General features: G+C 45.5%; 1 protein-coding gene across 1 annotated transcript in view; it reads right to left on the reverse strand.

Annotated features, from left to right (window-relative positions):
• Window positions 1-14,383, reverse strand: part of LOC139574094 (receptor expression-enhancing protein 2-like) — a 30,222-nt gene extending 15,839 nt beyond the window's left edge. The window contains exons 1-2 of the mRNA XM_071398269.1: window positions 13,934-14,383; window positions 7,232-7,304 (exon numbers count right to left, since the gene is read on the reverse strand). Coding sequence (XP_071254370.1) covers window positions 7,232-7,304; window positions 13,934-13,965 — 105 coding nt within the window. The 5' untranslated portion in view covers window positions 13,966-14,383. The remainder of the gene's footprint in view (window positions 1-7,231; window positions 7,305-13,933) is intronic.
• Window positions 14,384-15,716: the final 1,333 nt, after the last annotated feature.

Below are 15,716 nucleotides of genomic sequence, written 5' to 3' on the forward strand. Positions count from 1 at the left end.
CAAATGTGTGACGAACGTCATGAGAGGCTTGTGGCTGTGGTGAAATGCGAGGCATCCACTGGATACCACTTTGTCCAGGTACTGAGTGAAGTAGTGGAAAACATGAAGCTTGACACCACCAATCAAGTGCATGGGCGGTGCTATGTACACATCTTGAACCTTGTTTTGGCAGACACACAGTGTATCTTGGCAAGCGGGTCACTTTTTTTCTCTTAATAACAACATAGCTGTTTTCTTCAGTGAATCCTACTAGAGGACGAACATTTTGGAGAAGGAGAGCAAGGACCCAAGACAGACATCTTGCTCCAATTGGAGAGACACGCTGGTGGGCTAAAGACGGTGCCTTAAAGGTCTTTGGAGCTTTTGGAAATCCAGATGAGGGTCTGTATGTTGATGTCCTTCTCACTCTTTCAACCATACAAGATCAGAAAAACAACACTACTGCACGGGTCAAGGCACAAGGATACATTGAGGGGGTTGCTGAAGTATGGAACAATACTTAAAACTCAGATATTCCTCAGAATATTTCAGGTCACCTCACCAGTCTCAAAATATCTTCAAAACAAGTGGAATGGACATTCTGTCTGCGCACCGTATGATTGTGTCTACAGAGGAGCAGCTGAAAGGAATGGCAAGAGATTTTGAAAAAGTCAAGGCAGCTGCAGACACATTTGTTCAGTGGGCCAACAGGAAGTTGCAGGAACGGGATGAGGAAACAGAGCTGGAGTTAGAGACCCCTCGGCCAACGAAAAGGGCTCGAAAGAAGAAAACCGTGCCTGGAGAGATGGCACAAGATGAGACTTTTACTGGGGTAGAGTGCATACAAGAGTGGGGTCCATAATCAAATTCTGGATACAGTTATAGATAGCATCCATCGGTGATTTCTGAGTAATGGCACTTTGTATGCCGACATTGCTCTTATAGACCCTAAAATCTTTAGTCAGCTAACATCCAGTGCCAGCGGCTTTACACAGACAGCCCTTCTAGAACTAAGCAAATACTTTATCCCTATTTGTTCTATTGTTCAGTAATCTTGTTTACATAAAGTGTGGCGTGGGTGGTGGTGTATCACTGGAGGGATTTTTGGTGGGCCGGTCTGAGTCAAAAAGTCCAGGTACATTTTTCGTTCTCAGTTCGTCCCTGCCTGCACCATCCCTACGGTGAAGCATGGTGGTGGCAGCATCATGCTGTGGGGGTGTTTTAAAATGGCAGGGACTGGGAGGATTGAGGGAAAGATAAACAGAGCAAAGTACAGAGAGATCATTGATGAAAACCAGCTCCAGGGTACTCAGGACCTCAGATGGGGGGGGGGGGGGGGTTCACCTTCCAACAGCACAACGACCCTAATGCAGGAGTGCTGTCGGGACAAGTCTCTGAATGTCCTTGAGCGGCACGGCCAGAGCCCGGACTTGAACCCGATCTAACATCTCCGGAGAGACCTGAAAATAGCTGTGCAGCGAAGCTCCCCATCCAACCTGACAGAGCTTGAGAGGATCTGCAGAGAAGAATGGGAGAAACTCCCCAAATGCAGGTGTGCTAAGCTTGTAGCATCATACCCAAGAAGACTTGCACCAAAAGGTGCTTCAGAGTAAAGGGTCTGAATACTTAAGGATAATAAAAACGTTTTCAATCCAAGATGGCGTAGCAGTCGGACGTGTCTTTGTCCTTGTCCTGTCCCGTGTAAATAGTCTTCGTATTTTTCGTATACATTTCGTATATATTTTAATTTCACTTTCCATCTAGGAACTGAATATACATTCCTACATTCCGCCTCACCCAATGTGGTACGGACCTGCTATTTTTTTTATACTTTAGAACCGTAACCGCAATCAGAAGCTAGCCAGATAACTAGCTACTAGCTAGTAGTCAGTTAGCCACTGCTGCGGTCTTCACCCTCAACTCGGACACAGCCAGCTTCAATACCGGGCCAATACCTGCCAGTCTGCAAGCGCGATATCAACCCAGAGCATATAGGACTGCTTTTTCTCTACCACATCACCGGATTCCTGACGCAAGCTCTGGACAATTACACCGTATCATCACAGCTAGCTAGCTGCAACCGAGTGGCTACTACTGGCTAACACCTCTGTCCCGAAGCAAGCACCAGTTAGCCTTGAGCTAGCCTCGAGCTAGGCCCATCTGCCGGCTAGCTGAAGAGGTCTACCAGCGAATTCTTGGGCTACAATACCAGCTACAAGCTAATTTAGCCATTTTTTTTGCCGCTGCTAGTAGCTTTTACCTTCTGCACAGACACCAGCCCTGTTATTAGCCTGGATATTACTCACCAATTTACCAGCATCGGACTGTCTCTCGACAACAACGCCGGATTCCTGCCATAATCCCTGAGCCACTGCTTCTGATCCTCACAGCTAGCTTGCGGCTAGCGCAGCTAGCGCCACTGCCACGAAGCTAGCACCAGTTAGCAAACACAATTCTACAATTCACAACCTCTCTTTCGCCATCGCCATCTGGCTTGGATTCTCTGTCGACACGACCACGTCTGAGCAGACCCCCTCCGTCTGAGCAGACCACCCCCCGGGCTACTAACTTTAAACGCCGCGTGCTAGCTTAGTGGAGGCCTCCCTGCTCCATCTACGGCTGCCCCCTGGACACTATGATCACTTGGCTACATAGCTGATGCATGCTTGACTGTCCATTAATTCACGGTACTCCATTCTGTTTATTTGTGTTTTATCTGTCGGCTCTGTGCTTTAACTCAGGATCTGTGTGTAGTTAATCCGACCCTCTCTGCCTAGTCGTCGCCATTTTTACCTGTTGTTGCTGTGTTAGACTAGCACCCTGTTATTGCTGCTGTTATCTTACCTGTTGTTTTAGCTAGCTCTCCCAATCAAGACCTGCAATCACTTTATGCCTTATTGTATGTCTCTCTCAAATATCAATATGCCTTGCATACTGTTGTTCAGGCTAGTTATCATTATCATTGTTTTGGTTTGCAATGGACCCTGTAGTTCCACTCTCCGTACCTCTGATACCTCCTTGGTCCCACCCCCCACACATGCGGTGACCTCACCCATTGAGACCAGCATGTCCAGAGATACAACCTCTCTTATCATCACCCAGTGCCTGGGCTTGCCTCCGCTGTACCCACGCCCCACCATACCCCTGTCTGCACATTATGCCCAGAATCTATTCTACCACGCCCATAAATCTGCTCCTTTTATTCTTTGTCCCCAACGCTCTAGGCGACCAGTTTTGATAGCCTTTAGCCGCACCCTCATCCTACTACTCCTCTGTTCCTCGGGTGATGTGGAGGTAAACCCAGGCCCTGCATGTCCCCAGTCACCCTCATTTGTTGACTTCTGTGATCGAAAAAGCCTTGGCCTCATGCATGTCAACATCAGAAGCCTCCTCCCTAAGTTTGCCTTACTCACCGCTTTAGCACACTCTGCCAACCCTGATGTCCTTGCCGTGTCCGAATCCTGGCTTAGGAAGGCCACCAAAAATTCTGAGATTTCCATACCCAACTATAACACTTTCCGTCAAGATAGAACTGCCAAAGGGGGAGGAGTTGCAATCTACTGCAGAGATAGCCTGCAAAGTTCTGTCATACTTTCCAGGTCTATGCCCAAACAGTTCGAACTTCTAATTTTAAAAATTAATCTCTCCAGAAATAAGTCTCTCACTGTTGCCGCCTGCTACCGACCCCCCTCAGCTCCCAGCTGTGCCCTGGACACCATCTGTGAATTGATCGCTCCCCATCTAGCTTCAGAGTTTGTTCTGTTAGGTGACCTAAACTGGGATATGCTTAACACCCCGGCAGTCCTACAATCCAAGCTTGATGCCCTCAATCTCACACAAATCATCAAGGAACCCACCAGGTACAACCCTAAATCCGTAAACATGGGCACCCTAATAGACATTATCCTGACCAACCTGCCCTCCAAATACACCTCTGCTGTCTTCAATCAAGATCTCAGCGATCACTGCCTCATTGCCTGTATCCGCCACGGGTCCGCGGTCAAACGACCACCCCTCATCACTGTCAAACGCTCCCTAAAACACTTCTGCGAGCAGGCCTTTCTAATCGACCTGGCCCGGGTACCCTGGAAGGATATTGACCTCATCCCGTCAGTTGAGGATGCCTGGTCATTCTTTAAATGTTACTTCCTCACCATATTAGACAAGCATGCTCCGTTCAAAAAATGCAGAACCAAGAACAGATATAGCCCTTGGTTCACTCCAGACCTGACTGCCCTCGACCAGCACAAAAACATCCTGTGGCGAACTGCAATAGCATCGAAGAGCCCCCGCGATATGCAACTGTTCAGGGAAGTCAGGAACCAATACACGCAGTCAGTCAGGAAAGCAAAGGCCAGCTTTTTCAAGCAGAAATTTGCAACCTGTAGCTCTAACTCCAAAAAGTTCTGGGATACTGTAAAGTCCATGGAGAACAAGAGCACCTCCTCCCAGCTGCCCACTGCACTGAGGCTAGGTAACACGGTCACCACCGATAAATCCGTGATAATCGAAGACTTCAACAAGCATTTCTCAATGGCTGGCCATGCCTTCCTCCTGGCGACTCCAACCTTGGCCAACAGCCCCGCCCCCCCCGCTGCTACTCGCCCAAGCCTCCCCAGCTTCTCCTTTACCCAAATCCAGATAGCAGATGTTCTGAAAGAGCTGGAAAACCTGGACCCATACAAATCAGCTGGGCTTGACAATCTGGACCCCCTATTTCTGAAACTGTCCGCCGCCATTGTCGCACCCCCTATCACCAGCCTGTTCAACCTCTCCTTCGTATCATCTGAGATCCCCAAGGATTGGAAAGCTGCCGCGGTCATCCCCCTCTTCAAAGGGGGAGACACCCTGGACCCAAACTGTTACAGACCTATATCCATCCTGCCCTGCCTATCTAAGGTCTTCGAAAGCCAAGTCAACAAACAGATCACTGACCACCTCGAATCCCACCGTACCTTCTCCGCTGTGCAATCCGGTTTCCGAGCCGGTCATGGGTGCACCTCAGCCACGCTCAAGGTACTAAACGATATCATAACCGCCATCGATAAAAGACATTACTGTGCAGCCGTCTTCATCGACCTGGCCAAGGCTTTCGACTCTGTCAATCACCATATTCTTATCGGCAGACTCAGTAGCCTCGGTTTTTCTAATGACTGCCTTGCCTGGTTCACCAACTACTTTGCAGACAGAGTTCAGTGTGTCAAATCGGAGGGCATGTTGTCCGGTCCTCTGGCAGTCTCTATGGGGGTACCACAGGGTTCAATTCTCGGGCCGACTCTTTTCTCTGTATACATCAATGATGTTGCTCTTGCTGCGGGCGATTCCCTGATCCACCTCTACGCAGACGACACCATTCTATATACTTCCGGCCCTTCCTTGGACACTGTGCTATCTAACCTCCAAACGAGCTTCAATGCCATACAACACTCCTTCCGTGGCCTCCAACTGCTCTTAAACGCTAGTAAAACCAAATGCATGCTTTTCAACCGTTCGCTGCCTGCACCCGCACGCCCGACTAGCATCACCACCCTGGACGGTTCCGACCTAGAATATGTGGACATCTATAAGTACCTAGGTGTCTGGCTAGACTGCAAACTCTCCTTCCAGACTCATATCAAACATCTCCAATCCAAAATCAAAGCAAGAATCGGCTTTCTATTCCGCAACAAAGCCTCCTTCACTCACGCCGCCAAACTTACCCTAGTAAAACTGACTATCCTACCGATCCTCGACTTCGGCGATGTCATCTACAAAATAGCTTCCAATACTCTACTCAGCAAACTGGATGCAGTTTATCACAGTGCCATTCGTTTTGTTACTAAAGCACCTTATACGACCCACCACTGCGACCTGTATGCCCTAGTCGGCTGGCCCTCGCTACATGTTCGTCGTCAGACCCACTGGCTCCAGATCATCTACAAGGCTATGCTAGGTGAAGTGCCGCCTTATCTCAGTTCACTGGTCACGATGGCTACACCCACCCGCAACACGCGCTCCAGCAGGTGTATCTCACTGATCATCCCTAAAGCCAAAACCTCATTTGGACGCCTTTCCTTCCAGTTCTCTGCTGCCTGCGACTGGAACGAATTGCAAAAATCTCTGAAGTTGGAGACTTTTATCTCCCTCAACAACTTTAAAAATCTGCTATCCGAGCAGCTAACCGATCGCTGCAGCTGTACATAGTCCATCTGTAAACTACCCACCCAATTTACCTACCTCACCCCCCATACTGCTTTTATTTATTTACTTTTCTGCTCTTTTGCACACCAGTATCTCTTCTTGCACATGATCATCTGATGATTTATCACTCCAGTGTTAATCTGCTAAATTGTAATTATTCGCTTTATTGCCTACCTCATGCCTTTTGCACACATTGTATATAGATTCTCTTTTTTCTACCATTGTTATTGACTTGTTTATTGTTTACTCCATGTGTAACTCTGTGTTGTCTGTTCACACTGCTATGCTTTATCTTGGCCAGGTCGCAGTTGCAAATGAGAACTTGTTCTCAACTAGCCTACCTGGTTAAATAAAGGTGAAAAAAAAAAATAATAATAATAAAACACATTTACATTCGCAAAAATGTCTAAAAACCAGTTCTATCATTAAGGGGTATTGTGTGTAGATTGAGGGGGGGACCAATTGAATCCATTTTAGAATAAGGCTGTAACGTAACAAAATGTAGAAAAAGTCAAGGTGTCTGAATACTTTCCGAATGCACTGTATGTCTATCGACATATAAACAATTCAAAGTACTAAACCCAGCTAGGGAATGCAGTGAATAGCCTGAGAGGTTGAGTCACATTTTGGGGTGGGGGGGGTGAGAAATAAAACCAACAACGCTAAAAATGGCATCCTCCTCTGTATCTCTCCCTCTGTCAGTCTGCATGTGCCCCCGCTCAGATATTGAGAGTGGGGTTTCTATAGCAACCAGAGGGCGGAGACTAAGGAGAGAGCTTGGCAGAGGACCCCTCTTCCTTCTCATCCCTCTGCTCGCTGACAGGGATGAGGTAAGCTGGGAGGTTCCTCTTTTAAGCGGATACAGTTGAACTGCTCTCGCATCCTCAGAGACAATGGAAACTTGCAGCATCCCATTGGAGAGAGAAAAATCCCACACCCCATTTTAAAAAACAGTCACTTTTTCCAATAAGCATATGAGCTGGCTACAAAAGACACTTTAAAATGTTTATCCTACACTAATATACTGGAATAATAATAAAAATTAATTTAAAAAAATAGGTACAGTACTCACATATTCCTTCACATTCTTCGTCTTGACAGCCTTGTATGAGGAGTAGGCCGGGTAGAGGGTCCCGAAGGCCAGGCTGAAGGACGAGGAGACATGGGTCAGAGGTTACGGTACAGTAAACAACATCACCCGGGCAACATGACCTCAGGATGCCAACACTGAACAAAATGTTTCCCTCTGTTTCAATATTTATCCAGTCAAATGTTGCTTAACACATGACTCGAGTCTAAAACCCATGATCTCAGTGTCAACATAAATAGGTTGCGTTCAAAGAAAGTAGGCCATATTCTGAACAGGCTCTAAAAATGTGCACTCAAAAAAATAAAAACACTGTTAGCCTACCAGCTGTATTGCGATAATACATGGTGACATTTAGACATAAAAAAACAGGCAGTGGTTTGTTGGAACAAATTCTCTCTCCAGGAAACAGAAGATTGGAAAACCATGGAGAGCGGTTCTGCTACTGTACTGATAGAGGGACAAGAGGGACAAAACACAAAAAGGGCTAACGACAGGTCACCCACCGTATGTGAACCTGCCTGCAACACACACAAAAAGGAAAAATAAATCCAGTCACACACACACAGTACTCTGTCCTGTCGGCGCGGCAATTACTGCTGATGTGACAGGAACTGAATGCTGAGCGAGGGGAGATCTAGGAGGACCACGCCTTACTGTCTGTCTGTCTGCCTGCCACACACAGCCATCAGAGGCTGACTGCTACCAGTGTATGTACGTTATGTGCATTTCTACCACTGTAGGTAAAATTGTGATAAGGTGTACCACCTTTCGGTCAGAGTGATACTTTGTGTATTCCAAACTCTCTCTTAGGCTGCCTGTGGAACTCGTCCTGCTATGGGATTTTCTTGTTCCATTGGTGTATGTCGTGTACACTGGGTCCATGCATCCATCTAGGTCTGTGTGTGTGTCTGAGTGATTTGCCCAGTCATACATGTTGGGCCAGGGCTGCACTGTGTTGTTAGCTTTACATTGCAGTAAGAGGAGACGTTGGGCAGGGCAGGCCGGAGGACACCCATGTGTCACAAGTTTGGACGGCACAGTAGAGTAGAGAACACTAGAATGTACATATCTACTTTACTCTGGTCTACAATGGGAAATTATAGTAGTCACAAACTACAGTTGGGTCAAACCAACCACCTCATTGACAACTCCGCAATAAAGGGCTCTGGAGTCTGAGGCCCAGTCCCAATGGCAAAAATTTATTAGAAACCAGTGGCCATCGACGGCCTTTATTTAAATTAATATTGCGGCCGCGAACGACCTTGTTTATCTATCAAAAATATCTGTGTCAATATCGCTAAATTAACTTGCTAACCACCTGTTGTCGTATTCGTGTGGCTGTTATCACATTTTTATGATTGCGTGCCGTCTCATGGAAATAGTCGCAGTGTTTAGCTGTATATAACCAGCTAACTAATGTTAGTTGGTTGTTTTGTTTCTACCGATGTCATTTATATGAAAACGGCCCAAGCTGCTTTCTATAGCTAGCTAGCTAGTCTGTCAGGCAAGAAAAGTTGCGTGTAGTGATACATTTGGGCAGCGCTCACGAAGTGTCAACCTCAGCTATCACTTTTACTAGCTAGCCATACAGAAAAACAGCTTACTAGCCACCGAAACGAAGGCTAGAGTAATTGGTGTTTATCTGTTGGGCTTAGGTTATGGTTTGTCATGTTTGCTAGGTGCAGATATTCATAGGCTATACATTGCCTCGTTTGTCTATTATTTGACAGCTTAGTTGTCGTATTAGGGTAGAAGATGCCTGCGCAGTGGAACGCATATGAGGAGTTGGATATTTGTTTACATAGCAAGCTAACAAGTTTTTTGTTTCTCCCGATGCAATTAATTTGGAAACTGTTCCAGCTTCGTAACTAATCAGCTAACATTGGCAAACTCTGTAGTTAGTGAGAAATGAGAGGCGTGTAACTATCACAATTTATTATGGAAACACCTTATTAGGGGTGCTCAACATAGCCCTCAAATGCGTACATTGTGTGGGGGACCCTGCAAAGGCCTCTTTCCAGAAATCTCTTTCTGGAAATCTCTTTCAAAACGCAGCTTGTGTATTCACTTTGTGATATGGCTACAGTGGCAGGAAGAGGGGAGACAAGAATGTGGCACCAGGGCATGTTGACCGAGTTGTAACTCATTTGAAAGCAGGTGAAGTTTGAAGGGCACAAAAGAAGGTGTGTGGTGTGCATCCGGAGTGGACATACAGTAGGGCAAAGAGTGGGAGATGTGTAGAAACGTCCTATGTGTTCTGTGCCACTTTGCAGGATGGGGCCGTGCTTCCAGAAGTTCCATGACATGTAGGCTAAATGCAAACACTAAAGTGATAGTGTGAAATATGAATTTGTCCTACAAATATTGTGTATCTAATACTTGTTGCATTCACTGAATAGTTGTCAAAGTAGGCTACTATTTCAACATTTTGTCTCAGGCCTGGTTTGTACTAAATCTTGAGAGTAGTTACCTACGTTACAACTAACGCAGCTTCTTCCCATTTCGCGGCAACATCAAAGACAGTTCATCATGTATAAAGTCTCGGGACTTACTGTCTATATGCCAATTTTCACATCGATACAAATATATTTAGTTAAGACAATCGGGTTTTAACATGCCCAGAATGAGTTTGTTGTAGGAGAAACTGACCTTGGGCGATGATTTCTCTTGAAACAATGAGCCGTCTTTCGGCGCTCTGAAAGCTCAGAGCGGACATTCATTACATTTCTGAGATAGTCTCTATTTGCAAGCTGGCGAAGGGATTTAGTGTGTCGGCGAAGGGATTTAGTGTGTCGTCAAAGTGCTACGGATCAGGAAAAGGGTCTAACATTGCCATGTTGCTCCATGACGTTGTTTGCTATGGGGAAAGCTCAGAGAAACTTTTTGTAAACAAACAATGGATATTTCACTCACCCTTTTTGTGGAATTAGTTGTCTTTTTATAATGGAAGATTATATTACTGCATAACATATCCCATTAGAATTTATACAACATGCCTGAACAAAAAATTGCTTGCTAACATATGCTTGTTTTCAGATGAGGCCACTAGTGCTGCCTCCTCAACCACCCCCAGCTGGGCCCAAGACACCGGTTACACCTCCTATCCCAACCTTTAAAAATAGTTATCTTTTCTAACCATTTAACCCGATGTAAAATGCTTAACTGTGCTAGATACATCATGGTTAAATAAAATCTCCCAAAAATTACATCAAAGCCAAAAAAGTAGTAAACCAGAGTGCGTGTGGCTGGTGCAAGGGGGAGGTGCCTCCCACCCGGGAGACGTGTCCTCAGGGCATAAAATGTACTTTTTGAATGACCTCTGCCAACATTAGCTTTAGTCGAACAGGGCGAAAACGGTCTTCTCCATGCTGCAAACCGTTCTGCAGCCTTGCGAAGCACATCAAGTACTGAAAATGCAGGCTAGACATCTGACAAAAACAACATATGGTAAAACGCATGTGCAGCTGGTGGACATATGGCATTAATCGCTCTACACACTAAAGGTAATAGTTGCCTTAGATGTTATTATTGGTTATGTAATACAATGAAAAGTCAGACAGTAGGCTACATCATTAGCCCTATTTGCATGGGACTAGTATTACTACAGATTGTTGGTTATGAAATTATTAACCCAGAATATCCGTTATTCCAGAGGACGATTCGGAGGGGCCTTCAAATTAGTGGATTTGGCTACTTCAGCAAGACCCATTGCTGCCAGGTGTATAAAATCGAGCAGACAGCCATGCAGTGTCCATAGACACACATTGGTAGTAGAATGGCCTTACTGAAGATCTCAGTGACTTTCAACGTGGCACCGTCATAGGGGTCCACCTTTCTAACAAGTCAGTTGCTCTGGTCAACTGCAAGTGCTGCAAGTGGAAACGTCTAGGAGCAACAATGTCTCAGCCAGGAAGTGGTAGGCCACACAAGCTCACAGAATGGTTCCACTGAGTGCTGAAGCGCATAAAAGTCGTCTGTCTTCGGTTGCAACACTCACTACCGAGTTCGAAACTGCCTCTGGAAGCAACTTCAGCACAATAACTGTTCAATGCAAACGTCGGGAGCTTCATGAAATGGGTTTTCATGGCCTAGCAGCCGCACAAAAGCCTAAGCTCACCATACGCAATGCCAAACGTCAGCTGGAGTGGAGTAAAGCTGAATTGATTAATCATGCTTCACAATCTGGCAGTATGACTAGGTTTGGCGGATGCCAAGAGAATGCTACCTACCCCAATGCATAATGCCAACTGTAAAGTTGGTTGGAGGAGTAATAACGGTTTGGGGCTGTTTTTCATGGTTCGCCTCCCTCTACATCTCACCAAAACATAATTGGTCTCACCCCTTATGAAACAGCACCACTGTCACAGTGACAGCTCCATGATAACACATTACACCCGATGCAAGTGCTTTTTGTTTTGCCTGATGTTAGGCTGGACAATAGAACGAGTCAAAATTCACCCAAGGCTGAAAAACGGCTTTAGAACGTTGGCTAAGCTGGAACACTAGCGCGAGCGCATAGCAAATTAATGGAATCAAACGTTCGCAGAGACAGTTTTGACTGAAGTGAAGCTTAAAAATGTATCCCTTTTCAATTTTACTACTACAATCTGTTCTTAGGACGAAACTGAAAAATAACAACTCGTGTAGAAAGTAAACATCCACACCTCAATGGTGCCAAGTGTGCTTATGTCTGCATAACGAGGAAGTAGGGGAAAAATGGCAACTTCTGACTATTTCTGGTCTCGCGTTTGATAACAACGAGATACACATTGCGAGATATTTGGCGAAATATACCAGCAGCGTTCCAAGGGCAAAAGGTATTTCGGGGCTAGCGTTTGATGACAACGAGATACACTACCCAGCCTTACATAATTCGAAAGAGGAGATTCTCATGATTAAAATGGTGTCCAATTTGTATTTATTTTTTTTAATCTAAATATACACATTGCGAGATTTGGCAAAATAGACAGACATATCTATATTTCCCTATAGTAAACAATGGGACGACCTCAGAGTAACGAGTCATTTTTTGTTGTTTGCATTTTTACTATAAACAACCTGAGCAGGTCTCCATTGCCAACTATAGCGAAGCAACCATTGTGACAGTACAACAAAATGGGATTAGAACGTTCGGAAGGCGAGTTGGTGCCACAGTGCTCAATAGAACTAATAGGCGCTGGCAGGGTGAAACATTTCCTTAAAATAACGCCTGTTTTTCGTGATTACTCAAACTACGGCAGGCAGCTGGGGTATATGGTAATATTATGAAACTGGGCTCCACAGCGGATGCAATTACCTACTTTTTATTAGAAAAAAGCATTGTTAAAAATGTCATGTGTCCAGCCTACTGATGTCTAGCCCGCATTCTTCGGCACTTGACGCATGTGCTTCGCTTTTCAACTACCTAAAAGCGAGCTGGTTGGAGTCTATATACTTCGGTTTGTAACACCGCACGAGTTGAAAATTTTGAACGCATGCAGTGCACAACAGCCTACTGTTGTGGACTGCTCCATTGACAATGAACGAATTCCGCCGGAATGCAAATAGTGAAGCATCTGGTGGACATGAGGCGTTAAAGCTTCAATGTGTAACTTTTTTGAGCGACGGACCAAAATCACAGAAATTAGTTCTAGACCTGTCGTTCTCAACGAAAGCAAGTCTAAGAAGAGTTAGATTTAAACTATGTACATTATTTCTATGCTTCCTGTTAAGTTTCGGTTTTGTATACCAGCTTCAAAAAGCTGAAAATACAATATTGTTGGCTATTGAAAAGATATTTAACAGCTGTTTACATGGTACATGGACTCGTGACACAATGCTTGTTTTGTCAAAAACTGAAATTAGGCGAACTATTCGAATTTTAGCAACCAGGAATTTACGAGCCATTTCTGCATATTGCACATTTAAGACAACTCATGAATGACAAAGATCAATCATGTAAAAATTATTGACTTGATCTTGGTTGAGGTAACATTGGGATAGTGCATAATCCTGAATAGTGCAGGCCTGACTTCTATGATCATCAAAACATATGACCGCAACTGCACTGCTAACATGACACACGACAGCCAGACAAATCAAAATCAAAATTATTTGTCTGGCTGTCAGCGTCATGCTAGCAGTGCAGTTGCTGCCATGTTTTGATGATCGTAGCAGCCGGGCCTGCATTATTCAAGATTATGCACGATTAGCGATATCCAAGAATAAAGCATTTTTGCATTACTGATTTAGTTACACAACCGATATATGACTTCGTAAATTTACTTCAGTAGATGGCATTAGCAATCTTGTTAGCCATTTAATGTATCCCACCTTCACTTCAATTGGCTAGCAGCGTTGTCATTTCAACTAACCACATTAGCTAGCTAACGTTACCTTGCCAATTTTGCACTGGCTAACGGTGTTGCTGTTTGCCTACCATCCTGGCTTTATGAAACACCAGTGGTCAAAACGCACATTTAGACACCATGGGCTATTTATAAACCAACGACAATTTATTTGCTAGAAAATTAACTCGCTCGCTAGCAATCTTGCTATCAAGATAACTGTTCGCCTGCGCTCTGGGCACAAGCCATGGCATCGAACAGATGACAGCGCGAGTTAGCGTATGTAGCTATAGAACACGATGTGGGCTGACAAGAGCCGATAGCTACAACAAACAGACGCTGCAGAATGCATACTCACACTACCATCCTGGAGATAATCCACGACACCATCTTAATTGGTTGATTGTAGTGAGCTTTTCCTTATTCTCGGAAATCTAACTAGCTGGATACCCCCCCATTCCTCCGTCCACGACCGTGTGGTTGTGATGCAAGTGCAGTTAGTTGCCTGCTCCCGCTCTTGAATGCTCTATTTTACTGGCAGGTAGGCTACTGTGGATTCTGAATCTGCAGCATTCAAATCGCTGGAACTCCTCTTCTCTTAAAGGGGCAGGTCCACACTGGTTTGTCTAGTCCGTAGAGACGGCAAAAACAACTGGTTACTGCCACAATGAAATAGGTCCTATGAAGGCTGCCACTGACCCAATTAGCTGAATTACGTAGGCCTAGATAGATAGACAATACCAAAAAGCTCTGTACAGTGAAACGTCCTGGAGAGCTACGGTCGTGTGTTTTCACTCCATCCTAATCTAGCACATCCGATTCCAATAATTAGCTGGTTGATAAACTGAATTAGATTAGTTATGACTGGGGTTGGAGCAAAAACCTACAGGGGTGGGTAGCTCTCCAGGAACAGGGTTGGTGAGCCCTGCTGTAGGTGCTAGGCAGCTGCCACAACAAGTCTGTCTTCCTTCATTCCCTCATAAAAATATGGCAGGGTATTTGTGCAAAGATTATTGCACACGATAGTTCTATGGCATTATGTAATTGATTATCTGTTAATATTCTATGTAATACAACAGCTGTTTGGGGTTTGTTAATTGAATTATGACCATTAACCTATAACTAGCATGTGAATACACAAGATTTGCCATCAAGTAGTGGCTGGTTCTCTGGGAATAGACTTCAGTGGAAGGATATAATAAGAGACTGCCTGCCTTATTGCTGTTATCACTTTCAAATTTAGACTCATGCAGGTGAGTCAGGAGGCATAAGAACACTGGGTAGTGGCCTAGGGTGGTCTAGCGATCTAAGCCGCTGCCTCCGGATAACATATACTGCTGCAGCATGGGTAAAAATCCATCCAAAACATATGTGGAGTGGAACTTTTTTTTTAAATGAGCTAAATCATGCTGATGCGTTATATGGACATATTGTTTACATCATCTTTTCCTCTTCCATCCTATCATCTCTTCCCTCTGCTCAAACCTTCTCCAACCTATCTCCTGATTCTGCCTCCTCAACCCTCCTCTCCTCCCTTTCTGCATCCTTTGACTCTCTATGTCCCCTATCCTCCAGGCCGGCTCGGTCCTCCCCTCCTGCTCCGTGGCTCGACGACTCATTGCGAGCTCACAGAACAGGGCTCCGGGCAGCCGAGCGGAAATGGAGGAAAACTCGCCTCCCTGCGGACCTGGCATCCTTTCACTCCCTCCTCTCTACATTCTCCTCTTCTGTCTCTGCTGCTAAAGCCAATTTCTACCACTCTAAATTCCAAGCATCTGCCTCTAACCCTAGGAAGCTCTTTGCCACCTTCGCCTCCCTCCTGAATCCTCCTCCCCCTCCTCCCTCTCTGCTGATGACTTCGTCAACCATTTTGAAAAGAAGGTCGACGACATCCGATCCTCGTTTGCTAAGTCAAACGACACCGCTGGTTCTGCTCACACTGCCCTACCCTGTGCTTTGACCTCTTTCTCCCCTCTCTCTCCAGATGAAATCTCGCGTCTTGTGACGGCCGGCCGCCCAACAACCTGCCCGCTTGACCCTATCCCCTCTCTTCTCCAGACCATTTCCGGAGACCTTCTCCCTTACCTCACCTCGCTCATCAACTCATCCTTGACCGCTGGCTACGTCCCTTCCGTCTTCAA

This window comes from Salvelinus alpinus, chromosome 4 (assembly GCF_045679555.1).
Source record: "Salvelinus alpinus chromosome 4, SLU_Salpinus.1, whole genome shotgun sequence".
In the NCBI taxonomy this organism is placed as follows: Eukaryota; Metazoa; Chordata; class Actinopteri; order Salmoniformes; family Salmonidae; genus Salvelinus; species Salvelinus alpinus.